This window comes from Maylandia zebra, linkage group LG1, assembly GCF_041146795.1.
Source record: "Maylandia zebra isolate NMK-2024a linkage group LG1, Mzebra_GT3a, whole genome shotgun sequence".
In the NCBI taxonomy this organism is placed as follows: domain Eukaryota; kingdom Metazoa; phylum Chordata; class Actinopteri; order Cichliformes; family Cichlidae; genus Maylandia; species Maylandia zebra.
Genome location: NC_135167.1, coordinates 42,777,844 through 42,804,375, shown reverse-complemented (window position 1 = coordinate 42,804,375; position 26,532 = coordinate 42,777,844). Strand labels below are relative to the sequence as shown.

The window sequence follows — 26,532 nt, the reverse complement described above, 5'->3', positions numbered from 1 at the left end:
AGTCATTCTGGTGTTGTGGCAAAACCCCCCAAAACAAAAAACACAGTCCCACTTTTAACCTCTGACTTTGGCACGCGTCCTAACTTTTTATGCGACATCCACCGATGAGGATTATTAAACGAACAGGACTGCCTTTCATGTGTTCAAAGAAAATCTATGAAAAATGAGAAACAGGAAGGAGCAGGAGAGGATGGTCATATTAGACTCAGACGTGGGCACACTAGTTTAAACAGAACATTATTTATGACATGGAAACGCAGTACAGGAAAAAGTAATTACTGTGGAGACGAAGAAACTGTTGAACATCTTACATTACACTAACAGGAGTGTCAGGTGCTGACAAGTTCAACTCCAAAACCTCCTCCTCGGTACAGTGATGGTTAAATCCTCTGATCTGGATCATATTGAAAGACATTTACTTTTCGGTCCACACTCCGTACCGGTTGGTGGGAGTAATGCACCGTTTCGCTGTTTGCCAAAAGCAATGGCAGGCGGAAGAAGAAGAAGAAGAAGAAGCGGACGTTTACGATATACTTTTAGAATATAGGAGTAAGAAGTCGCACAAGTAGATTAGCTGGTCTGTTGTGAGCACAGCGGTTAAATGCAGAGTGTGTCTTTCAGAGAAAGCTGAAATGTCTCACGTTAAGGAGTATCTGGACAAAGTGACGCGCATTTATGAACGCTACACCGAGTATGTGAGGAGAAACCCAGCTGCCACCGCGCAGCTGGAGAGTACCGTGCGCACTCTCTCTTACCTGCTCGCAGGTCAGTCGCAGCAGCAGGTTTATACAGTGTGTTGGGATTAGGGTTCTCTGTTTAGAAGTAATGCAAAAGCTCAACTGGACTTATGATTGTTTTTTGGGAGGTGAACTCTCCAGATCTCTTGTTAGTTTCACTTTAGCTCGGCAACACTAGCTACAAGTGCTCGTGCAGTGCAAAATGAATGACGGCATGTTTTCTTTGTTTGTATTTTGCAGGGAGATTTACAGATTCCCATGAAATATCTGAACTAGGTAAGTAGATGTTAAGGACCAACACAGAGACTAGTTAGTTCTTTCTTGCATCAACGCCTTATATATTAGTAGGAGTTTGCCATGTGAATGAAGAAATATGAATGAATACATAAATTCTGAAAAGCCAGAAGGCTCAGAGATCTCAGGAGAGACATCATGTTCTCTCAAATCCCAGATTATGTCCTGTTTTACATTGATTGGAGAATGGTGACCCTCTCCCAGCCTGTGCGCCAAAACATTATACGAAACAAAATAAACATCTATTTATTTTTAGCATTATAAAACTTTTTGAAATATTTTTTTCCTCAGTTACATAATGGACATAAATGGTTTGCAGATTAATTATATTACAGGATACTTACTTGAGAATAATAATGGACTATAATTTGATGTTAACATTGAGCGGTGAGGAAACTTTACAGGTTATATTATCACTATGCATTCTGTTCAGTTTTCTAAGCATTGTGTGTCCACAAATGAACATACTGTATATAGGTGTGTACTATTCAAATATTTTCATCGTCATTTTTTACCTTTGTAGTGTACTCTGCCTCCAATCTCCTGGTGCTATTCAATGACCACATTCTGCGCAAAGGGCTGAGATGTACCTTCCCTGTGGTGAGCTCTGCTTTCATTCAAACAAAAACCAGTTCTCACAGTACAGTAGAAAAGAAAAGCATTTACTCTCTTTGCAGAAGAGTGCAGTGAAATTGAAATGGCTGTCCTTTGTGGTGCAGCAATAAAAACTAGAAATTCTAAAGAGATGCTTAAAAAAAACTTATGGTCTTAGTCTATTGTTACCATGATCAGTTTTTATAGTTTTAGTGACCCTATAGGATTTACCAGAGCACAATAGGACAAATACACTGTACTGCTAAAGTATTCACTTACCCATCCAGGCCATTGAATTCTGTGGTTTAAAGCTCGCTGCCACTGGACACTAGAGCGGTGGCAGTCTGATGGACTGTGCCGAGTGTAAAGTTTGGTGGAGGGGGGATTATGGTGTGCGGGTGTTTTTAAGCACTCAGCGCCTTAGTTTCATTAAAAGGAACTCTTAATGCTTCAGCATACCGAAACATTTTGGACATTTTCATGCTCCCAGCTTTGTGGGAACAGTTTGGGGATGGCCCCTTCCTGTTTTAACATGACTGCGCACCGGTGCACAAAGCAAGGTCCATAAAGACATGGATGAGTGAGTTTGGTGTGGAAGAACTTGACTGGCCTGCACAGAGTCCTGACCTCACCTTTGGGATAAATTAGAGCGGAGACTGTGAGCCAGGCCTTCTCATCTAAATATGTGTCTGAATATCCAGCTGTAGCTGCTTAAGGCTGATTCCAAAGGCTCCATAATGCCCGGCATCAAATGATCAGTAAACCAGATTGGTACAAAGTAGTTTTTGGTCTTTATACTTTTGTACTCCCTTCATAAACACTATAGTCGGGTGATTAAATTGTGCTAAAGCTCATCCAAGAAGCTTGGCTTGTGATGAGTAGCAGTGTGCCTGCCTGTTCCTTCTGTACGGCTTTCAGAATGCAGCTTGGTAACCATTGCTAGTGTGAGCCGAGGACGTAGCACTCCACCCTGTTTTCCAAATATGTTAACTTCTGGTTTTTAAAACTAACATTGCAGCAACCAAAACACTAACACTGAGGCTCAAATAGATGGGCTGAGAAACCAATGGCTAACATCACCATGGCTGCATCCATCTTTTACTGTACGGTTTCCTTCAGTAAAGAAACTATACAAAGACTTCAGAAACTGTGCACAGGATGTTGTTCTGGGAAGAAGTGAGGGTTTCATCCTTTTTCATCTAATAAGTCGTCCATCCTTTGTGTTGTGGTGTTTCTAGTCCATCTCTCAACAGAGGCTCCTGACGTGGCTGTCTGTGCTGGAGTATGTGGAGGTCTTCCTGGAGATGGGGGCCTGTAAGCTGTGGGGTGAAGTTGGACGATGGCTTGTCATTGGACTTATTCAGATTTTTAAGTATGGCTTGGAAACTTGACTTTAATTTGAAATTATAAAACACTGATACTGATTTTGCACAGGCTACATTTTAAGTTATTTTTTTGGAAAATGGAAAAGTAAAAATTACTGTACATGTTCAAAAGGAGGACAATAGCTTTCCTTCTGTGCCTATTGCTTTAATGCATAGGCACAAAATATAGTCTGTGTTAGACAAATGGTGTTCCATCTTTGTGGTTGTTTCAACATGACAGTGTAGCTGTCAAAGGACTCCACAAAGACTGGTTTTAAATTTGGCATCATGAATTTAAAAGAACCTTAGCATTCATTGCGTGTCCACATATTTTTGGCCTTGTAGTGAGTAGCTGGGAGTGACTCGGTGGAAGACTACGCTTTTCAAAGTGCTCTTTGAAGTTTTCTCTAGATTTATTTGTGATTTTTGTTTCCAGATTTTGAAGGTTCTAATTGTTATTTTTTTAAATCCTTAAGTTGTGAATAGTTTTTAAATGCTTTTTATGTGACTTCTGAGGAGCTCGGAAAGAAAAGCGACTGGACTTCTTAAAGTGAAGACATTTCAAGAAGCTTCTCAGATGAGCGGTGAAAAATCTTCAAGAAACTTTTAATGAGTCCAGTCGCTTTTCTTTCCGAGCTCCTTAGACTACCGTGACCTGGATGACTGAGAACAGACATCTTATGTGACTCCTTCACAGGGCAGTTTTTCGGATTGTGCTTCTTCTGTGGTACAAATCTGGCATCCAGACTTCACCTCCCATAATCCCCCTTGACAGAGGTGGAGACTTTGCTGGTGAAGGTCAGTTGTCTTTTATAAAATGGCCTGCACCTTCAATGACTGTGAGACGTTTTGTTTTGAATTGAAGAATGTAAAATCAGATGTGAATTCATAATGGCTCCAGAATCCTGTCACATTTGACTGTTAGCATTTCTATTGTGAGCTGCAGGGAAGCATTTTAGCCCAGTTGCTGAAACTAACTGAGTAACTTGGGCTAAATAAGTAAATAAAGGCAAGAGCCTGATAAAGTAAACACGTGCTAGCAGCGCTTCTTGTATGCTAAAGCTCAGAGACTCCCTCAAAAGTAATGAATCCTTCCTTAAAGCACACAAACGAATGACATTTCTCACTTCCCGCTCTGTGATTTGTGCGTGAAGGCTAAATTAACGCTTTTCTCCATAGATGAAAGTAACACAGAGCAGCAGGAAGACACCTGCTTTGTGGGCCAGAGGTCAGGACGAGTCATTAGGCCGCTCGGCAGTGGTAAGTTTGGTTTAAACTCTTTAAAACATTTTAACCTCTTAAGATTCAAGCTGCCTGACAATTAAGCCTAAAACCAAATCCTGTGGTACTCAGCTGGTGTGGTATTTGAAAATATCCAGTTTCTGTCTGAACAAAGGCCGGCTTCTGAGAAATCTCTTAATGCCAACTAACACCAGGTTGTCCTTAAGCTTCTTTGTTAGCTCATATCACCTCCTCACTTGATTTAAGAGCAGGGTTCTTAAATTGCACTATGCTTTATCCATTCCATGTTGTTCCCCTCTATCTGTCCCAGATGTTGATGTTTATTTCATTTAGAATTTTCCTTCAACATCTTCACCGTGCATATAAACGACTGTGATTCAGCTTCTTCTGTTGTCTGGCCAGTTTTCTGCTATATATCAATGTGATGTATGGGGTGGTGAAGTCGTGTAGGCAGACTTTAAATTCTTATAAATTCAGACAGAACTTGGGTTATTGTATTTAGCCCCACAAGTCTCCTCGAGAATATGTCCTCAAGATCTGATTGAATTGCTGACTTTCAGCTCTAATTTAAGGGGTTTACAAAACTGGCTGATTGCATTACCTGTTCATAGATAGTCAGCTGTTTTAGCAGTAAACACTTATACAATGCTATGTGAAGTATTCCTGAACTTTTTTGTGGTAAACTGTAAAAAGAAAAAAAGAAACAAAGTTTTTTCTTCTTTTGTTTGCTGCTTGTTTTCAAAAATGTTGATTTGAATTTGTAACTGAAACAAAAAAGTGACCAAATGTCTTCATGTTAAAACCTTTAATGAACTTCATTCTGTCCTGTAGATTAAAGTAATAGACATTGTTCATTTATTTTTTTTACTTTGCTGTTAGACAGGAAAATCCGCAAATGTTGTAGAGCGAGTGTCAGGAGGCGGAATAAAGATGCACCTCTAACTCTGTGCTTTTTGTGCGTGATCTGTCCCGTGTTGGTGATGTGGCAGCTCCCTCGCTGCAGACCCGGCTCTGGGGAGCACAGAGTCACAAAAAGCAAAGGAGCAGCTTAAAGGAAACACTCAACAGCCAACCAACACCTCTGGGGCTCCAAGAGACAATTGCTGAGTCTGTGTACATCGGACGACCCCTGGCGCACTGTATCCTTACCTTCCTCTCTCTGTGTTGCCATACCTGTTTAAACAAAAGTTCTGTTATTCCTGATATTTCTTAAACGCGCTCAATCATCCAGGTAAGGAAATCCCAGAAGCTTGATTCTGTTCAGCTGGACTTTGTGCTTTCAGTGGGATCTTTGCTGTTCTTACGTTGAGGCAGGTGAACAGTTAACGAGGTGGGGATGACGTTTACAGCCAAAGCGTGTACCTCAGGACAAACACACCACTGGTGACACTCGAACAAGAAAGTTCAGTGTGAAGTTTACAGTTGGAGTAAGAGCAGATATTTTAACTGCACTGCATTAATAATATTTTTGAGAAGATTAAAAGCAAACATATTTTGTAGCATCCTCTGTGTGGACCAGTGTTATTTATTTAAAATCACAAATGCCATCTTTCCCTCTTAGCCTTTGAACATTTCTGTTTTTTCAACAGTGGAAAACGTTTTTATACATCCTTCATGTCCATTCATATTTGTCATGTCAGTAATAAACAGTTCAAAACATTTTTAAAATGACACTTTGCTGTGAAACCACCACAGCTTTGACAGAAATACACTGTGGATCGGAAAGCTGCAATATCACCGTCACCTCTAGATGGCAGACTGCGAGCCAGAGTGTGCTTCTTATAAGCAGTGAGAATCAGTCTGAAGCAGTTAAGTACTTAGTCCTGGAACAGGTCAAGGTTTTCAGACTTTCTGGCCTCATATAAATATCCATTTACAGATGGCTGCACTTTGCTCTTGTGGGAAGTTATTATAATTTTCCTTAAATCAGTTCTTCCCAACTGCAGTACTCTGCCTTGGACTCTTTGGAAAACAGTCTTGGAAGCCATGGCTTATCTCTGGAGTCCTTGAACTATCCAGGTAAGCGAGTTCCTCTTTTGCAGTCCTCCAGTTGGCTACTTCATTATCAAATAAGAACTTATTAATTATTATCTTGGAAGGAAAATGTGTGCGGGTGGAGGATGGAGTTGAGACAGGACAATAACCAAACAAACAATCTGCGTAGTACCCAAATACACATACATCCACCTTTTATATTGTGCCACATACAAGCAGAGATGGGCAGTAACGCGTTACTGTAATCCGATTACTTTTTCAAGTAACGAGTAAAGTAAGGGATTACTATTGCAAAAACGGTAATTATATTACCGTTACTTTCCCGTAGGAACGCTGCGTTACTGCGTTACTAAAACCGTGATTTTTTGCGAGAATGTCTCACGACAGTGACGTAAGCGAGTGCGCCGTTAGTGACAACAGCTGTGTGCAGATCAACAATGGATCACATATCGATTGTGGGAGAGAGTATGAGCGTGCAGCGTTTAAAGCGTGGAAGTACTGACCTTACTTTGAGTTTGATTCCATAAAAAGTGACAAAAACATTAGCGTCCGCGAAAAACCCCTAAACTTCCAACAAGCACCGAGTAGCTACGACGTAATGGGAAACTCACAGAGAAACTCGCGGATTCTTCCACTGACCGCGGCACACCTGCACCAGGGTAAACCTCCGCCTGCTATACAGGTGAAAATAGAGCAACAGCACCGCTGAGTCTTTGACTTTATTTATTTTCTGCTGTGTTTTACTTGCATCTATTTGAAAGACTGAGTGTAAACACAAAAAATATTTTATTTTATGAGCTGGAATGTGCAGAAAATAGGTTTAAATGTTAAACTAATTTCTTCCAGTCAGAGAATGTTGCAGATAATTACATTTTTGCTTGATGCATAAAGTTAAAAGATTAAAACTAATAAAACAAGTTTAAAAAAGAGACTTTTCCATTTGATTACATTTTGTAGGATCGATTATGCAGAAAAAGTAGAACTGGGCTGAAAGATCTATCACTTTATCACCTACTCAGGTTGTAAATCGTGTTTTTAAAAAGTAACTAAGTAATTAATTACTTTTGAAAATAAGTAATCAGTAAAGTAATGGGATTACTTTTGGGGGAAGTAATCAGTAATTAGTTACTGATTACTTTTTTCAAGTAACTTGACCAACACTGCTTACAAGTCACAGCAGGACTGGTCTTAATTAGAATAAATAATTTCATCCATCGGTTTTAATTTGTAATAAATGAGCATTTTACTTGTTTTATAACAAAATCACAGGGAAATGTGAAGAACAGTCTGGATGTCACAGTAGCTGTTGCAGGAGGGACAATCATCCAGACAAGTAAACAATGAGTTACAAACATGAAGCAGCAGCTCAGGATGTGTGCTGTGAGGCATCGAAGTGTTAGAGGAGATCGTGAAGTCGTTTCAGCTGCTTGTCCTGTTTCTTCCAGCTTCGCTGCGCTCAGCGACATCAAATTTCAAAATCGATGGGAGAGGGCCGAGATGAGGAGGAGAGCCTTTCTGTTGTTCTACTACCTTCTGCGTTCCCCCTTCTATGACAAATACTCTGAGTAAGTATCTGTGGTTAAGTGGTGTTTTCAGCGGCTTTATATCGTCTTCTGAAAAGTGTTAAAATTAGGATGACATAAATAATTGTACAATCTGTAGAAAATAGTACTGTGCAAAAGTCTAGACTAATGGTTATTTATGCTTTTTAAAAGTCTTACGAAAAATGTCTTTAGACATGAGCTGTTTTGTTTGTTTGTAAGCAGAATCATTTAACAAAAAGAAGTCCAAAGAAAACCTTTGGAACGTTCATCAAGAAGAACCTAAAAACGAAGAAAGTTGAGACTGTGTTGAAAAATAAATTTGGTCATACCAAATATTAACCTTCAAGCTCGTTAGAACGGCAGAATCCAGAGGTTATACCGTTTCAGGAAGGTTTCCTAAATGTAAAGAAACCTCCCAATGGTTTCTGCTGCTCTGGGGGACCGTGGGTGGGTCCTCTGGGCCTGTGTGGGCTATGACCTCCTCTTGGTGCTGGTCGTGTAGGCTGGGACGAGAGGGTGCAGGTTAGATGGAATTGAGGCATTGGGGCAAGACTGGCGTGGGGAGATCCTGGTGGTTGGCTCTGTGCTGTCGGCCCTCTCTTTTCCTTTTTCACTCCTACTGTGTCTGTCCTGTCTGGTCCTCTGTGGCATTTAAGGGTGGATTTTGGTGCGTGTACCCCTCCTGGCGTCTTCATTGGGGATGGCATGCAATGAAGGGGTATCGCTTGTATCAAGGCTTTGTATTGGGCGTTACAGGGCGTTGAGGCGGTGATGGATGGTGGGGGTGTTGTAGCTGGGGGATGGGTGGGGCCTGATGGGTCCTGCCGGCCTGGTTTAGTGGGGCTTTGGGCTGGGTGAGCTGCAGTTGGGTGACCTAGTTCATTACAAGGCCCGGATGTATAGGGGCCTCCCTCCCCCTGCACTAAGGATGTATCAGACAAATACAGGTGACAGATGTCCTAAACTGGAGCTGGTGGTACATACTAGACGATGGTTTGCTTCGTGTTTCATCTACAGGAGCAGGAAGCCTGTCAGTACCTTCCTGAAGCCACCCACCTCCCCAAATAAAAGGAGTGGCTGGTGACTTTTGCACAGTATTGTAATTCTTGTTCCTTCACTCTTAACAGTGTTACTTTTTACTCCTTCATGTGCAGGGAAAAGATTCTGTTCCTGCTCAGACTTTTGGCTGATCATGTTCCAGGAGTCGGGCTTGTGGCACGTAAGTAGAACCGTGTGCTCATTCTTCATGCACGGTGTTGCCTTGCGTTGCTGTAACGGTCGAGAATTTAGACGTCTTAAAGCTGTTTGTAGAACAACTTAAATTGTGACTTTAAAAAATAGCAGCTTTTGAAAATTGAATGCATTTCAGAGTTCTACTTCGTAATGCGTACTGTAAACATTTGTGCGTGTGAGAGAGAAATGAGACATTGTCACCTGAAATTGCCTAAAATAATCAGGTGAAATGATTTCTTTAATTTGAAACAGACAAAATGAGTTTAGAGGGTTCGTACGGGTCCTTGAAATCCTTGAAAATGCTTAGATTTTATTAACTTGGTGTCTTTGGCAACAGCTTAGGGGGAATAATAGCAATATGACAGACTGATCCATATGGGCAGTTCCTCGGCTTTCATTCAAAGTCTGTTTATCGTGAGCACCGACACATTAAACAACTTAAACATTATGAATGGCTTCAAGCTCACACTGAGGCCTGTGGGGCTCTATCAGCTACGGAGACGACAGACACATGTATATGTGTTTTTTGTATATGAATATTTCATATTTCAAGGCTGCCTGTTTATTTAAGGGAGATGAACAATACATTATTATTTGACATAATTCTATGACAGGTGATGGACTGAATAAATAGATTTTAGGTCGATGTTTGTGCGTTCTTAAAGTCTTATATGTTGAATTGAACTGAGTGTGTCATCTGTTCAAAGCCTCCCGTCAGTGCTGTTCTCCATGCCTGTCTTACTGTACATGGTGTTATTAGCACAAACACTTTAAAGCTGATCATTTAGGACTGTAACAATAATCCAGAGAGCAATGTAGTCAAACATCTCACAGTTAGTTTTGAATGAATGAACTTCACATTTGCACATATTAATTTTTAAGTGAAATGTGTGTTTTAAGTTTATATGAAGTGTGCTGGAAAAGCTTGAAAATGGACCTTGAAAGTGCTTAAACAGTGCTTGAATTTGACCCTGAAAAAGGTGTATGAACCTTGAGTTAACATGTGGGAGAATCCACTTCATTTGAAAGTCACGTGAATGTGCATCGACACTAAAAATCCAGTAACATCCACTGAAACTGCATTATCATATCTATCTTATTCTCTCGGCTTCTCCATTTAGAGGTTGCCACAGATGATCCATCTGACTTTATCTCTAATACCATCTTCTCTCAAAAACCACTGTAATCACATTATCATATATATATGTTTTCTTCTTTCAGCTGCTTTCTTTAGAGGTTGTCCTCAGTTTTGTTTCTAATACTGTAAAGTTTTATGAGATGTTACTTTTCACAGGTAGGCCAATCACAGGTGATACCTGCGATACATTATTAGTGTTATACATATGATATGATAATTCACTTTTGTTTTTTTTCTTTTTCTAAAACGTACCGTCACATTACTTATCACAGGCAGAGTTTATTATTAAGAAAGAGTCCAGAGGAGCGCAGTCCCTCGCGCTCCCAGGCCTGTTTTTAAATGTATTTTTTTTTAATTATATTGCTGCAACTCGTCCTGTCAAACCTGCAGCTCAAAGTCTTCTCTTCACAGTTGAGACTGAGCCTTTCTTACTACGACCTCTGTTAAGCTGCGATGAAGCTGTTGTGCTGTGAGCCGCCGATCACACAGAAACGTGTCCTCTGATCCAGTCGTGTCTTTGGGTCTGCACTTCCTGTCACAGTTTGTTTCTGAGTGCAGGAGGAGGAAACTGGACTCACTGACACCTTGACTTTCTTTGCAGTTTCTCTGTCGGACAGACCTAAGAATTATGATGGTCTGTCTCTCTTCCATTGTTAATTGTCCTTTTCTCTGCATTTTTGTAGCAACACACTCATTCCTGCATATATACATGTACACATATATGGATACATGGAGAGAGATCTTTTTCTTTTCTTGTTTTTTTGGCACTGTTGTTCCACCATATGATACATGATTTCATGAACTATTAGTGCTGGGTTTGATTGTGTTGTCTCTGTGTTCAGGTCCTCTGATGGGTTATCTCCCCACCTGGCAGAAGATCTACTTCTACAACTGGGGCTAAAACCTGCACTCGGATCTTTGACGTTTGCTAATCAGCTGGAGAAACTGCACAAAGGACCCATCAGTTGCCAGGATGGAACAGAGACACAGACTCTTGCAATAATTCCTCAGAAATCAGATAAAATGATTGGAAATGACTGGCCTGCAGTGAGGGACAAAAATGAAATCATTACAGTTATAATTAAAATCCCAGCGCTCAGCAAGTTTTTTGGTACACAAAATATGTCCTAAATCTTTGCAGTGTAGACACACTATGAGCCTGATTTATAGCAGAATCTCTTTGTGAACTCCGCCCATCATTGCACTGCTTTATCTGTCAATAACAGATGATGTATTTCAGCAGCTCGCTGCAGAGAGGAAGGTGGACCCATGTAAATACAGTGAGCCTACACGTTATACAGGTTAAAGCAAAGCATGTCTTCATAATACATGAACTCAACACAATTGCTCTCATTTGCTGACAGTCTGCATGCACAAATATAATTTGTTATTATTGTTCTTGCTTTTTGGTAATTTATAGATTTCCAAATGCTCAAAATTACAGTTGAATAACCGACTGACAGGTTAGTCTGAGGTTAGCTGCATTTTTTCCTGTTTCTTGTGGTCTTTTTCTTTTTTTCTAATCAACATTAAAATCCCAAATCTGAATTATTCCAGCTTTTTTTTTTTTACCTTTTAGATTTAAAAACAAACACTGAAGCAACACTTTGGAAGAAAACCACAGATGATAAATTCAGCAGGTTTTTCTTTTTGTGGAAAGCAAAAAAAAGTCAACCCTGTTGTAATTAGGTGAAATGTGGATGATAAATTACATGGATAGATATCAGTTGAACAGTGATGAAATTTGATTATTTATAACATTTGAATCAAACTGTGTGATTAATAGTAACAGTCGGCTAACAAACACTTACGTACGCTAAGGATGAGCTGAAGCAACAGTAGTTTAGAAACTATTATAAGGCTTAGAGCTTGTAATACAACAGCATAAACCTTGCATTGAACAACAGACGTCTGTTCTGGTCATTCTTCAGATTTTCCACAAACAGAATGGATTCATATCCACAGTAATCATGTTCCCACCAAACAACCTCCAGGGCTGGAAGATGGGAGCTAAATCACTTGTACCAGAACCAGCTCACTTTAATTCAGGTTTATTTATATAGCACCAACTCACCTGAGAGTGTTTGATACTGAAGCACCTACAATGTTAGACAGTTCAATCACACAGCTCCCTATGAGAAAGTGTTGGGTGAGGAAGGAAGTACTCAGTTTTAACTGGAAGACACCAACAGCAGAACCAGGCTGTCCAGTCCAAACTGCATGTTTACAGCCTGCAGCACAGTTTGAGTTGCTGGACTGAAATAGGCTGACTTCAATTTCTTTGCATTAAAATCTGTGGGGCGTCCCCACTTTTTTCCCACTTTTGGATCATTTTCATTTCAAGTCTGCTTTTATATAAAAATGTGTGAATGTTGCACAGAGTAAAATCTAGTACGGCAGCAACCACAGCTTTGGGTGTTTGTGAGAAAGTTGACGTCAGTGAAAACAAAGCAGAGGTTTTTGATCTTTATTAACTGTTTCTTTTTGTAACCTACAAATAAATAGCTTTGAATGTTTCATCCTATCGCCCCACGTTTTTACCATGGGAAGGGCGCACACACGGGGTGATCAAAATTACACTTTGATGCATGACAGAGGGGGAAAAAAAAAAAAAAAACTGCTTTCGAATTTTATCCAATTTCCAAAACTTGTTGAACGTAAAGTCTGCCCTGAACACACGAGACAAGATGGGATACGAACAAGCGCGGTGAATCTTCACGGTTCAAGTTCACTGTATTTAACTGCATTGTACATGGCAGTGAAATTTAGAGAGAATTCCTCGCCTCGAGTTAAATACTCGAGGATCATTTTTCTATTTAAAACTGAATATGTGAACTTAAAAGATACAAGCTTTCCAAAAATCAAAGCACTGAGGGTAAATCAAGGCAGACTCCAGGTTCAACAAGCAAAAACAAGGGAAACACAGCTGAAGGTGGCAGAGTGGAGATGCATAGTCAATACAGTATTATAGTTTTGAGCTGGGACAGCATATTCTGTCTGCAGTGCCTATTGGAGTTGGATTTAACCCTCCCTAATTCCCAGTATTGCACGCTGGAAGTTTGTTATAGGGAATGATGGATTTACTGCTGCACAATCTAATTCAAACACAGCATGTAACCATAGCAACTTGCACATCAAAAATGTGATGCTTCCATGTTTCACGCAGACAGAAACGCATAATTCCTCTCAAAGAGTTGAAAATCAGTCAGTGCTTTACGAAGAAAACAAACTGTGGACAAGTGCCACAGTAAGTGAGCAGCACTGTTTGCGATTGTTGTTCAAATAACACTAAAATATATACTGCCTCTTTTTTAAATCTCACAATAAAACAAAAACTAGCATGACATATTTGATTATATGAATGAAAATAAACAACTTCTGCAAAGGAATAAAATAAAGCAGAATGAACTCTGGCATCATTTTGAAAATCTAAGACCAAAGTATTCCAAACAGTAAATTACAACAAAACTCTGGTTTAGAAAAGAATACAACCTGTGACGCTCGGCTTTGCTCATGGAAACTTAAAGAGTCTGCTAATGAGAATGAGAGAAGAAAACACTGTCTCAAACTGTCAATAATGGAGGACGGACGTGACGGACATTTCTTTTCCCATGCAATACTTTCTGTTGTCCATGTCTCGTCCCATCTTCTCCGTCCAAATGCACGTGTCAGTCAAGAGGCTGTCCGGCTCCACACAGGTGTTAGTCCACCGGTCGATGCTGCTCAGTAGGAGCCGTAGCGGTCCTGAGGAGGGAATAAACACAAAAACAAGGAGAAGTATGAGCAAACTTAAGGATTCACGTGAAATAAAGCAGCTGTCTCGTGGACCAGTCTCACCTGGATCGTGTTCATGACACCATTGGCGAGGACAGCCATCTTTCCCGCAACGGTCTTGACTCCCTGTTTGAACTGAGCGATGTCCGAGCCAGAGGGAAGCACGCTGTCAAAGCCTGAGGCTCTTCCTGAGAGGAGCAGAGAAGTCTAATCAGACGGGACTTTTTCACACATCCAAATCAGTTAGGCTGGTTTCACACGGCAGTGATTCTGCTGAAAACACCGTAGGCCACGTCACCTCTACATGCAGCAATCCGTGGCTCAAGTTAGAAATCCCACTCTTGTTATTCACTAACTTTTTGGAGGTCATCATATATCATTTTTACCACTCAGCCTGAGGCAGCATCACAGTAACTTGAAAATGAGGTGAGCCAAGACTTTTGAATTCACACCACAGGTGCATCCACTGAAAATCAGTGACCTTGACGTCAGAGGTCAAGCTTTCTGAAGAACGAATTTGTACCAAATGTGCATCTACGAGGAGGCTGAGGGGATAGAATGAAGGTTTAACATCTTCAGTGAGAATCAGCTGTCTATTTGGGACTAAAGCAGAATAGCACAGCTTTCATCCACGCTGACATTGTCTGCATTTGTACTCGTGCACTCATGTGCGAAGCCTCTTCTTTAAGCATAAAGGATAATATCTCATACCAAGGTATCAGCCTTGATCTAATCAACATTACTGCCAAACACACGTATCGCATTTGCCAATGAGGTAGTTGTACCTTCCCCAAAGGTGTAGGATACAGACCCTGTCTGCAGATTTAACACAATAATCCAGTGTCAGTGGGGTTTGAGACTGTCGAGTCCATATGTGATATTTTGATTTGATTTCTCCCATATAGTGGCTCCCTGTTAAATCCAGATTAAAATCTGAATCCCATAAATAATAAATAAATAATTACATAGTACCATATCACCCTATTAGAGCACCCCGCTCTCGCTCTGCAGGCCTACTTGTTGTTCCTAGAGTATTTAAAAGTAGAATGGGAGGCAGAGCCTTCAGTTTTCAGGCCCCTCTTCTGTGGAACCAGCTTCCAGTTTGGATTCAGGAGACAGACACTATCTCTACTTTCAAGATTAGGCTTCAAACTTTCCTTTTTGCTGAAGCATATAGTTAGGGCTGGACCAGGTGACCCTGAATCCTCCCTTAGTTATGCTGCAGTAGGTGCAGGCTGCTGAGGGATTCCCATGAACCACTAAGTGTTTCTTTGCTTTCTATGAGAGTACACACCACTCTGCATTGAATCATTAGTTATTTCCCCTATTTTCACGTAGAGTAATATATAGTTTTGTAAACACAAGTTAGAAGAGGAAGCTCAAAAGTGCAGATGAGCGCTGAGGAGTAAATGAACCTTGACATTATAAGAACTGCTGGTTAACGTTTACCTTTGTGGTCACTGCCATCTCCAAACAGGTCAGCTGAACTGATGGAAGTGCTTCCAGACATGCTCTCCAGCCTCGTCTTTGCATCATACTGAGAGAAAGATGAAACAAAGGTCAACCATGAGGTAAGAACAGAACATAGTAAACAGATGACAGGTGACATGTTAATTACAAGCCTACAGAGGCCCTAGATTTGAACTGTTTTATAGTGAAATGAAGACGAGAAGGTTCTCACCTCAGCACTACTCTCCCGACCAAAGAACATGTCTGAGGAGATGGCCTTTGCATTGGCAAACTTCTGCCTGGCCTCACTTGACTCGGAAACTGAAGCTGAGACGTCGGCTTTTCTTCTGCTGGGGAGTCTGAGTTTAAGCATTGAGAACGTGCGTCAGAGCTGAGAGCTTTAGACAGAAGCTAAAGGACATGTATGTATTTGGCAAGTGAATATGTGTGTACCGCTCTCCAGTTGGTTGGATACTAGAGATGGTGACCTCCTCCTTGGGGTCATCTTTCTCCAGTGCCCAGGAGGTGGTGAAAGAGGCAGTTCCTCCTTCAGTATCCCAACGGGATCCAAAACTGTCTCCCACTGTAAATGGGTTGTCTTTGTATCTAAGATGCAAAACACAGTGGGTTATTAAGGGAGTGCACTCAGTTCTCTCTATGTTCTGTGGTAGATAATGAATCCATGATACATAAGTGGGTTCTGTGCGTACTTTGGAGGTCCAGAGGTGAAACCAGGCTCATCAAACATTTCCAGTTTGGAGCGAGAAGAGGACTTTGCTCCCACGGGCGTTTCCTGCTCGATGACCTGCATCTCTGACATCACTGAATGTGACACGGCACTGCAACAGGAAATAAATGCTCACATTTACAGACCTAACAAACAATTGGCATTCCTCTATTCTGCGTTAGCTTCCTGTGTTATGAGCAAAAACTATTATCAAGGTTCAAATTCAATTCAAGAACTTTCAAGGTCCATTTTCAAGCTTTTCCAGCACATTACCAAAAAAAAAGGCTGCCTTATGTGCATATACTGTATAATCTTAAACACACATTTCACTTAAACATTAAGATGTGCAAATATGAACTAATCAACTTGTTAGCGATATTCAAATCCTGCTGAAAAAAAAGCCCCAAAAAAACAAGAAAACTGCACCAAACATCACAAAAGAATCCACATTAAGGCCAAATTAATAAGTCTCAGGGCACATAGTTGTTTCAAATAACGTTCAGATTTTTCACATAACAAGCAGCGAGGATTTTGTCCCTCATCATTTCCTCTGGAAGCACTTTATAAGGTGGTCTTTCACATGAACATTTTCAAGTGGTAATCCTTCTTTCCCAGATGGACTCTTATCTGCTGCTATAAGCTACACTATATTGCATTTTTCTTGCATCCTATATGTCGAGAATCTTCAGCTAAATTCTGAAACTGAAATGAAAAATGTGTTTACCTCCTGTTGCCGAAACCCATGCCCAGTCTCTCAGCCTGCTCTTTTTTCTTGCCTTGCAGATTCTGGAGCTTCTTTTCCTCCATCTTTCTGTCAATTTCCAGCTCTTTGTAGGCCAAACGCATCGAGGCAACACTGCAGCCGTCAGAACAGAATTTTAAACATTAGATTTTTTTTTTTATTGGGAAAAACGTACAAAAGATCCATCTTAAACATTCATTCATTTGACTTAATTTTTATTACATGCTTTTCTTATTTTGCCTTTTTCTGTGGTGGATGTTCATAAAACAAGGCCAAAGTTTTAAATAACGAGTATGCAGCGTGCTGTGAACACTGATTCAGCTTGTTTTTCCATTTACTGCTGGCTGTGTGTGACTCAAGCAAAGCTACTTTATTAAGGTAAAACATAGAGGTGTGTGGCTGGAAAGAATAAAACGGCTTAGCATTAAAAAAAACTAGATGAATGAAAATAAGGGAGAGTATTCTTTCTCTTATTCTTACATGGATTCCTCGGCTTGTTTCTGAGCCTCCACGGCCTGCTCCTCTCTCAGCTTCTCAGCCACTTGTGCCTGCTTCTCCACCTCTGAGAAACTCTTATTGCTCACCTTCTGGGCACCGAGACCTTTCTTTGCACCGAGCTGCATCAGTAGGAAAACGTGGTTAAAGTGCGTCCTCAGCTTTAAGCTGATAACTCACAGAAGAGGGAATGTGAAGGAAAATTCATGATACTAACTTTTTGTCATGTTAGGAAATAAATAATCCTGAGCTTTTTTCAGCAGCTTCATGTGGTAGAGAAACAATGAAATATTTGTGGTTTGACTCACCCCTTTTTTAGCTGCCATGGGCTTCTTTTTCCCAATGATAGAAGGTTTCAGATCTGTAACACATGAGACAATGTCTTTTTAAAACACATTTACAACATCATTTTATCTCTCGAGATATTTTCACTCATGACTTCCGAACAATGTTGGAATAATCAGGGCAGGACACTGTCCGAGTTCCCCTGGAAAAATTCCTTTGTTTAGTTTTAGAACGGCGTTTCCCACACAAACATTACTCAGGAGGAACATCCAGTTATATTTTGAGTTCATTTTTTATTTTATCCTTCTGCGTCTCAGACATTAACAACAATAATTTACTCAGTGGACAATCCCCTCAGCTGTTTCAAAGTCCAGCTAGCTCTGATCCTTCCCACTGGAGACAGTCGCTCTTGTACTCCTCTACAGGTCGGATGCAAACTGCCACTGACTAGAACTCACAGCAGGTCACAGAGAACTGGTGCCAGTACTCTGAGCTCACCAATGCTTCAAACTGAATGGAGACTACAATCACCAGCTGCAGTCCAACATGGTGCAGCTGGAGCTGTGAGCTTCTCTCACCCCAACCGGTCGCAGCAGATGGCCCCGCCCCTCCCTGAGCCTGGTTCTGCTGGAGGTTTCTTCCTGTTAAAAGGGAGTTTTTCCTTCCCACTGTCGCCAAAGTGCTGCTCATAGGGGGTCATATGATTGTTGGGTTTTTTTCTTTGCATGTATTATTGTAGGGTCTACCTTACAATACAAAGCGCCTTGAGGCGACTGTTGTTGTGATTCATAGCTGTATAAATAAAACACAAATTGAAACTGACTTCTCACATTTAGCTCCATCAGACAATCTGCAGAGTTCAGGGCTCATTATGCACGAAAACAGCTTCATCTGGCGCCAAAGCAGAGGTTAAAAAAGCTCATTAGCTCTGGAAAAACAACCTACATTTGGTGAAAGATGCTTCTGCAGTGAAACAGCATTCACAAGGTTTTTAATTGCTAAATCACAAATTAAAGAAATCAGTGCAGCAAAAGCGTTCTGCTCAGTTAAAGGCACCGCACCACAGCACTTAGACCTCAGGTTCACAAAACCAGCTTTTTTTGCATTCCAGCAAGAACATCGTGTTCAGTAATGCCAATGTTAGTCAGCCACTTTGCCCTCAGCAGTGTTACACATCCTGGTAACAATTTCAGAGTGACAGGCAGCAACTATCATTACAGACATTTAGGAAACTCTTTACTTTTCAGTCACATTACGGTGGTGACACAGACGATCTCAACAGCTTGGCAAAGTACGTAGTCGTTTTGCACAGTGTAGTAACTTTGAATTAAGTTTCACTCAATGACAATAAAGAGCTTTATGCTTGTCAAAGAGTATCTTGTTGAACAGCTGTACAAATAAGACCAGTGAGCTGATACTGTTTACATGACAGAGTAGGAGAAACAGGAGGTGACTGAGGAGATGTTAATAAAAGCAACAAAACCATGCGTCTGAGCTAGAAAGCAGCTGGTGCAAACTACACCCACACGTATCACCTTGAGGTGTCCATCCTTCACGTGATGACAAACGCATGGAGTCCTCTAAAGAGCAGGACAAACCAGTCAGCACAGTCATAATGCTCATGTTCCAGATTAGATTACACTACCCGTGGTGGATATGCACACTCGATAGAAGCATTACAGAAGTGATAAGTCAAATCAGGAGAAAAATGAATTCATTAAAATTCAGGAACTCTTAATATGCAGTTCAACAAAAGCAAGATTCCCATAAGAGCCACATACTGTTTCTGACATACGCTACTTAATATAAATACTAGTCTGTACTCGCAAACAATTCAATTATGAGATCATGATTCTTGGTAACAAGAGTACTAATTAATATATTAGATAAAATGTTTCATGTTCTCAATGATTTTAAAGACTTCACAACATCACTTTACTAGAGCAGGAGACTCAGCTTTCACGTGGAACCTGCTCCATGTTTGGAGGCCCACAGCCTCTCTGCTTATAAAACTTGCTTTCTGATAAAGCTCATAGTAAGTGTTGCCCCTGGTGACCCTCAACCTTCCCCACATTATGCAGCTGTAGGCTCAGGCGGTTTTGTACCTTACATAAGGCACATTAATGATGGTTTTGTTGTCAAAAGAAATAAAACTGAGTTGAACTGAAGTGGAGAATGACCCACTATGTAAATGTGCATGTACTTCTATTACACGATTCTACTTTGAGGAACACTGATTCATCCATTCAGACCTAATGATACTGTGCTTTATTAAAGGTGAACTACCACACACACACTAATACTCTGACAGATGCATCAGGAGGTATTTAAAGTTGAGTATCTCGCCCGGGGACACTTGTGCATGTCGACTAGAAGAACCTGGGATTCCTCCCACTGTAGCTCCCAACCAGCCTCACAGTACGACAGAAATATTCTAATCATTATGAATGAATGTGAATAATATGACTCGAAACTGGGACAGTCTTCACAGGAACACACAGACAAAAGGATGTATGGATACAAAAGTATAAACACAGTCGAAGCAGAGTAAGGGAAGTATCTATACACAGAAACATAAATGGCAACACAAAGAAAAACTACAGATAACAGCTGTGCAGTTACAGAAGGACAGAGGCTCTGTGAAGCTAATGCACTCACCAATGGCAGCTTTGGGTGATGTGCTCAAACCATCAATGCTGGGTCCTTCCTCTGGCTCTAAAAAGATAAAAGCAAAACAAGGTTGAAGCAACAAAAGAATTTTTCAGACATACTTACTGCATTTTTCTTAGTATTTATTTGCTGCATTCAAAACAGGATCAATGTGAAAATAAACAGTCATGTGAAAAAGGACGTTTACCCCCTTTCCATTTTAAGGCTTTAATATCAGGACATCAATAAAAAGTATACTGTGTATAATGTGGTGTTGTTCATGTGAGGTTGTGTTGACTTCATTTTATAACTTTTTCTTTATTTTATTAACAAAAACTAAACCAAAATGCAGAAGCACTGTGATTCCCACTGGTTTCAAAGGCATCAGCAGTTCCAGGTAAGCTGACTAATCACTATGGGCACGTTCCAACCAAACTAACCAGGACGTGTCTTTTAATGAAGTAATAGCTCTTTGAAATAAACAAAGTAAAGACCTGTAACGACTCATTCATCCCATCACCTTTTCACACATTAGATTTAGTCACAGCTATTAGAGCTGCAAGTCTGCGTGTCTGCATGGTAGCAAGCACACCAAACACAATGAACCTGGCAATGCAACGCTGACAACTAAGATTCATTTTACTTACGGGTGTCATCCTGGCCTTTAGCAGCTGTGTTCGTCAGCTGCTGGGTGAGAGTGGCTCCGTTCTGCTCTGGCTCAGAGGATGGTGCAACGTTCCAGTCATTAATAGGCTGAAAAATAAATGTCATTAAATTTAAAGAACGGATGCAACTTAAGCCTGGCTCACTGTTTAATCAGAAACACTTAAAATCTGACCAACAACAACAACATATATTTTATAAGCTCACTGTAATGATGAACTGTAATAATCCCACGTGGCAGTTATAAACCAGTCTTGAGAAGACTAGTCTTATTAACTAGTCTTGAAACTAGTGAAACTCAACACTTTAGTTACTCAAATGCTGTTGTTTGAACTTTAACAATGTGTTTCTCACACACACACACACACACACACACACACACACACACACACACACACACACACACACACACACACACACACACACACACACACACACTTTTAATCAGCCTTGTATACCTAAAGCAGCATTTCCTATAGATTCATAATGGGGAAGGAGATGATATGCTCATCTGTACATATACATACGAGGTTTTTCTCCAAATGAGGCACAAAATCTTATAAGAATTTTAATCATTATAATAATAATTTCAATAACTAAATTTCAAAAACAATTCTGTCACAGATACAAAGCTTGGTGACTCTTAAGTTTTGTACGTTTGACATACGCTGAACACGACACGTGAAACAAATGCAAACGGAGAATAAGTCTCTAAACTAGCGGGGCTTGTGGAAACACAGACCCAACAGTGGAATTTATAGTAAGTATTATTTCAGTAGGAGACGGGGTGAATACAGACACAGCAAGTTTCTCTTCTGTAACAAATAACTAAACACTAACTAAACGTCTAGACTAACTAGAAAAGTCTCGGAAAGCAGCTGCAGATGGAAGTTCTTTCTCTGATCTGCAGTTTTCCACCTGATGCACATTCAGACTTTAAATAAGCACCAGAGCAGAAAAAGAACTGCAGGCCAGTGGAGCTGCAGCACTCTGCTGCAGAAGCAGATAACGAGCACCACCACAACAGTGACATGGCCAGTGAGCCAGAGAGTAGTGAAACACTGCAAGATGGAAAGGGCCATGGTTAGCTGGTTAGAAATGACTTAACTACAACTAAGAGAGGAATGGAGGCCACTGTTCTGTGCACTGTAAAAGAAATGCTAAAATGAGTTGCTAATTAAACCTGGAATGTCTGCGTGAGGAACACTATAATATTGTAGACGTGATTAAACAACATGCTGTGACATTAAAAGCACCAGAAACAAAAACAAACCTGGGTGTGTTCATCAAAAAAGTCTGTTTCTTTCTTGTCAGAAGCTGCAGGCGTGCCTCCTGCAGACGAGTCAATCCAAAGCTGCAACAGCAAAAAGGAAAACTTGTGTTGTAAATTCAAAAGCTTTTCATATTTTTTGAAGTAGAGTAGATCCTGAATTAATGATGGTTTTGTTTATAAAACAAAAGGATGGTCATTGGTTCGATCCATGGCTACTTGAGTCTGCATGTCAGAGTACTTGGGAAAGCCACTGAATCAAATGTTAGACAAGGTATATTAATGATCTGGTGAATGAAGCTTGTAGTACTTTCAGTGCTCGGTTACAGTAAAAGTCCATTTACCATGTACTTTGAACTAGAACTGCCACATGGCTCAAACACTAATAATCCTTTTATCACTCTTATCACTGAGCCTCAATGTACCAACAACTCATTAAACTAGGAGCACGCAAGCCTACGCAGAAATAATAACATCTGCAGTGACGTAAACATTTCCTAAACGTTTTCCCTTCATTGATACTCACGTCTGTGCCATATTTAGACAATGCAGCATTTGCTAGCTGTCGGATCTTCTCTCTGTACATCTGGGCAGCACGACTGTTATACTTGGCATTGGTGTCGTTTGTGGAGCAGCCATGCTGGCGGAAGAATGCCGTCTTCAGATTTAAAAAACAGAAATGACATTTCAGAAGAATTAGAAACCACAGACGTGTCGTACCAGAAAGCCACACTTCACAAAACATGGCTCATTTAGGTAAAAGACAACAATCGTTTTGTTTTTTTATTTGAGAAAAACCTCATTACACTTGGTACTCAGGTTCAGACTTACCGCATTGGCGTTACCTCCAACCTGCATACACCTAAGTTGAAACCAGTTCCAGTTGGAGTCTAACTCAGTGGATCTGCGGAGGAAAGGGGGACAATGTGGAAAGTCAACATGGACAGATTTACTAACAGTCTTTCCCAGAACAAAACCCTCCTTCTGTGTTAAAATATCATAAACCGACACATTTTTAGATCAGCTACAAAGCTGAGGTACAATGAAGTTTACCTGATGAAACTGAGATGCACTCCCAGTGAGCGGTGGATGCCAGAGCAGTCGATGCACAAGAAGACACCATATGGAATACTTGCCCAACTGGGGTTTTTGGCAGCACAGTCAAAACATACCTATGCAGACAGAACATCAGCATTTTAATGAAACATTTCTGCCTCGACCAACCCAAGTGGTCACAGTCCATTACATTTTCCTGCTGCTAATCATGCAATATGAGCAAGAGAAGCAACATCATCACCAGATAATAATGTTGCCAGTCAGTTATATTTAAACAGCTCGTTTCAACATTCCTGAAGACTTTCTCATTGAATTTACGGTCACAGAAAAGCAGCAATGACATAGTTTAACATGGAGCTGCTGAGTGTTTACACACCGTGAAGAGCCAAGAGGTGGAGCATTTTTCAGACTGAAAGTGAAATAATGTTAAATATTGTATTAATTACTATTAATCGATTATTAATATTAATTAATGTCTCTACACCATCATATTGTCTGTTTTCAGCAGCACAAAACTTTGCCTCCTATTAATGTCAGAATAGCTTCCAACAACACAGAATAAAGGTAACATTTTCATGCCATAGTTTAGATCGCGCATGTCTAATTTTATTTATTATTTTGTTGTTTGTAATGTTGCATGCACTTCCTTAGAGATGTAACTATAAATTGCATTTATCAGCCCAAAATGCCTGTGATTGGCCTGTTCAGTATAGTCAAGTCCAGCAGTGCATTTCCAATTTTTCAAATTGACTATAAAAGAATGGATCAACTCCAAAAGAGCTGAAAATCACCAAACCTGCAGACCTCTTTTAGGGTTGGGAGATGGAACCTAGAATTTCTAATAATGACTTCTTCAAATGTTGATGGCATTTAATCACAATATTACTGAACTAAAAGGGTTCTCCACCCAAAAAACACAACAACTCCTGTGTTCATTACGTCCCTGCATGTCATTCTTTCTTGTCTATAGCTTAAAAGGTTTTGAATGAATTCTAATAATATTTTGTAGGTGTGTACTTTGAGCTTCAGATCGATTTATTGACTTTCAAGGAGATGTCAGAGTTCTAAAATGACATGATATTCTTGCTGGTAATGTGAAGTAACATGTATTCATAAAGAATTACATAAAAACTATTACTACATTACTACTGCAGTAAGGGCATTACTGCAAAACTCCTGTGGTGACTAAAATCTTAACTAAAATTAAAAAAGCAAAAAATAAATAACTTCAAAACTCGACTTTGTGCTTTGCATTGAAAAACCATACAATATATACAGTTGTTAAAATGAGAGAGAACTTCAGGTTGGCTTCATTTACTACGTCCAGCTTTTATAATGGGATAAAATGCTGATGCTTGGACTTTCCAACACCACGTTTCATAATACTTCTGTGAAGTGCGTTTCAAAACATCCACGTCACGCACATGGCTGCCTGAGGTGTGTTTCACCCATTTCGACAGAGCTTTTGTGTTGCTTCTAGGCAGGCAACGTGCCAGGAAGCACAATTTCTACAAAGCACAGTAATTAATGAATGAATGTTTTTGACATTACTGCTTCCATTTCTACTACTACTATAAGCACATGTATACAAGAAAACGATACCCGATCTCTCATTACTATCTTTGCTGTGGATTGTAAAGACCGATATAGATGATCAATTTACTTAGAAAATTGTACTGCACAGTATAATTGAAGAAATGATATTCAAATGATTACTGTCATATATAGAGAGTCGCAGTGTACTGTTCATTCATTAAATGATGTCAATAAAAAACACATGCTTTCAATGAAAAAATAAAAACGCAGACATTTACAGCTCTGACTGTAATCCATTATACATTTTTTTCTGCCTTTAAAGAAAACGTTATTATCAAGTGACTTCATCTTCACTCTAACCTGTTACACACTTGCTGCACACACTGTTACATACCTGTTCATACTGCACTGCTAATATGAAAACTAACAGAGTAGTTAAAAGAAATCAAACGAAATCTCATAAACAGCAGGACAAAGGCTTGCAGGGTCATATAGCCCAAACGCCTGACTCGGAGTAAGTAAAACATCATTCCTGTGTAAAAATAAATAAACAAAAATAATATTGCTTATGTATTTCCGTCACTTACTTTGAACGCTTAATGACTTTACAGTACCATCGTCTTTTATAATCTAATTTTAAACTATACTGTCACTCTGTAAACCGTTAGCTAGAACACCTACCGAACAAATGACTGTAAAACCGAAGTTCTGACTGACAAACGTTATGGAGCGCCAACACATCAGACTCTGCTAGCACTAACAGATACTTATCAATGAAATGAGTCAAATTTCACGGCTTTCAAAGCAAACCTAACGACCACTACTAAATGAGTCCCCAATATCGGACATATCAAAAGTTTAGTCTATTTAGTTCACGATTCTCCCATAATTTTCCCGACGTGGCACAGCGGAACAAGTTAGCTTCCTTAGCTTACACATACGTGGCCTTTATGTTAGACTACTTTACCGGTAGGCTAGTAGTCATTAGCTTTTGCTAGCTGTCTTACCGTGTAGCCGGGCCTTGCTAGGTGCTAGAACACGACTAGCTTCCCAGGTAATTTCTCCTGTCCAAAGCTAATCATGGACTGCCAGTATAAAAAAGCCTCACAAAGTAATACACAAGCAATGATGGTGAGTATTCGGTTACCTTGTTGGTAGGAACAGATCTTAATCTTTTGAAAATGGTAAGGATTTCGGTCTTATTTGGTTCCGTAGCCATCTTGACACTGACGATTTCTATAAGCTGACGTCACTACGGCAACTAGTGTGGCCCAAAACCCAAAAAGGTAAAAAGTCATCCGTGGTTCACCGACTTTAAAATAAAACAAGTCGATGAATTATCACATTTTTAAAAAACATTTTCATTCGCACAGCATAATCAGCATTATGTTCATAATAGAATCAGTACATACCCTTGGAAAAAATGCATACAGTCAAACATGTCATTTAATGTAAACAAAACAAAACAAAACAAAAAAGTTAGAAGAAAAGGCTTCTATAAACATCCTCAAGGAACAAAATAAACATCAGAAGAAACTGTCATATGTAATGATGACTGACAAAGTAGATAGACCTGTATATATCCAATCCTATCTTTTACTATCTATCTATGCATATGTATATAGATAGATTGGTCATCATCACATCACACAATATGCAATCATAAAAATCAGCACAGTGCAAAATAAATGACTTGACTTGATCATTTTGACCAGTGGGTCAAATACAGATTGTGTCTTCATCAT

At 40.0% G+C, this 26,532-nt stretch overlaps 2 protein-coding genes across 3 annotated transcripts; one reads left to right on the top strand and one right to left on the bottom strand.

The window, feature by feature from the left end:
* Positions 1 to 461: 461 nt before the first annotated feature.
* Positions 462 to 12,660, top strand: pex16 (peroxisomal biogenesis factor 16). The gene is made up of 12 exons (XM_004571856.3): positions 462 to 549; positions 622 to 765; positions 978 to 1,013; positions 1,555 to 1,631; positions 2,864 to 2,997; positions 3,687 to 3,787; positions 4,169 to 4,249; positions 5,221 to 5,370; positions 6,178 to 6,250; positions 7,672 to 7,791; positions 8,925 to 8,989; positions 10,984 to 12,660. The coding sequence occupies exons 2-12, from the start codon at positions 633 to 635 to the stop codon at positions 11,040 to 11,042; spliced, it is 1,029 nt and encodes a 342-aa protein (XP_004571913.1). The 5' UTR covers positions 462 to 549; positions 622 to 632; the 3' UTR covers positions 11,043 to 12,660.
* On the bottom strand, positions 12,593 to 26,052 carry arfgap2 (ADP-ribosylation factor GTPase activating protein 2). Of its 2 annotated transcripts, XM_004571857.4 has the most exons (17): positions 25,935 to 26,052; positions 23,249 to 23,367; positions 23,027 to 23,099; positions 22,722 to 22,853; positions 22,199 to 22,279; positions 20,910 to 21,015; positions 20,272 to 20,328; positions 19,149 to 19,193; positions 17,637 to 17,689; positions 17,314 to 17,450; positions 16,816 to 16,947; positions 16,075 to 16,203; positions 15,818 to 15,970; positions 15,597 to 15,723; positions 15,365 to 15,452; positions 13,979 to 14,103; positions 12,593 to 13,885 (listed from the first exon to the last, which is right to left on the bottom strand). In XM_004571857.4, the coding sequence occupies exons 1-17, from the start codon at positions 26,004 to 26,006 to the stop codon at positions 13,865 to 13,867; spliced, it is 1,650 nt and encodes a 549-aa protein (XP_004571914.1). In that variant the 5' UTR covers positions 26,007 to 26,052; the 3' UTR covers positions 12,593 to 13,864. The 2 variants fall into 2 exon arrangements, with proteins under 2 accessions (XP_004571914.1, XP_004571915.1); XM_004571858.4 differs by lacking the exon at positions 19,149 to 19,193.
* Positions 26,053 to 26,532: the final 480 nt, after the last annotated feature.

Coding starts and splice junctions, on each gene's coding strand:
- pex16 (XM_004571856.3), top strand. CDS start 633: ATGTCTCACGTTAAGGAGTATCTGGACAAAGTGACGCGCATTTATGAA. Junction 1,632..2,863: donor TGAGATGTACCTTCCCTGTG/GTGAGCTCTGCT, acceptor TGGTGTTTCTAG/TCCATCTCTCAACAGAGGCT. Junction 2,998..3,686: donor GGACTTATTCAGATTTTTAA/GTATGGCTTGGA, acceptor ACTCCTTCACAG/GGCAGTTTTTCGGATTGTGC.
- arfgap2 (XM_004571857.4), bottom strand. CDS start 26,006: ATGGCTACGGAACCAAATAAGACCGAAATCCTTACCATTTTCAAAAGA. Junction 22,854..23,026: donor TTGGAGGTAACGCCAATGCG/GTAAGTCTGAAC, acceptor TTAAATCTGAAG/ACGGCATTCTTCCGCCAGCA. Junction 15,724..15,817: donor ATCCAACCAACTGGAGAGCG/GTACACACATAT, acceptor GCTTAAACTCAG/ACTCCCCAGCAGAAGAAAAG.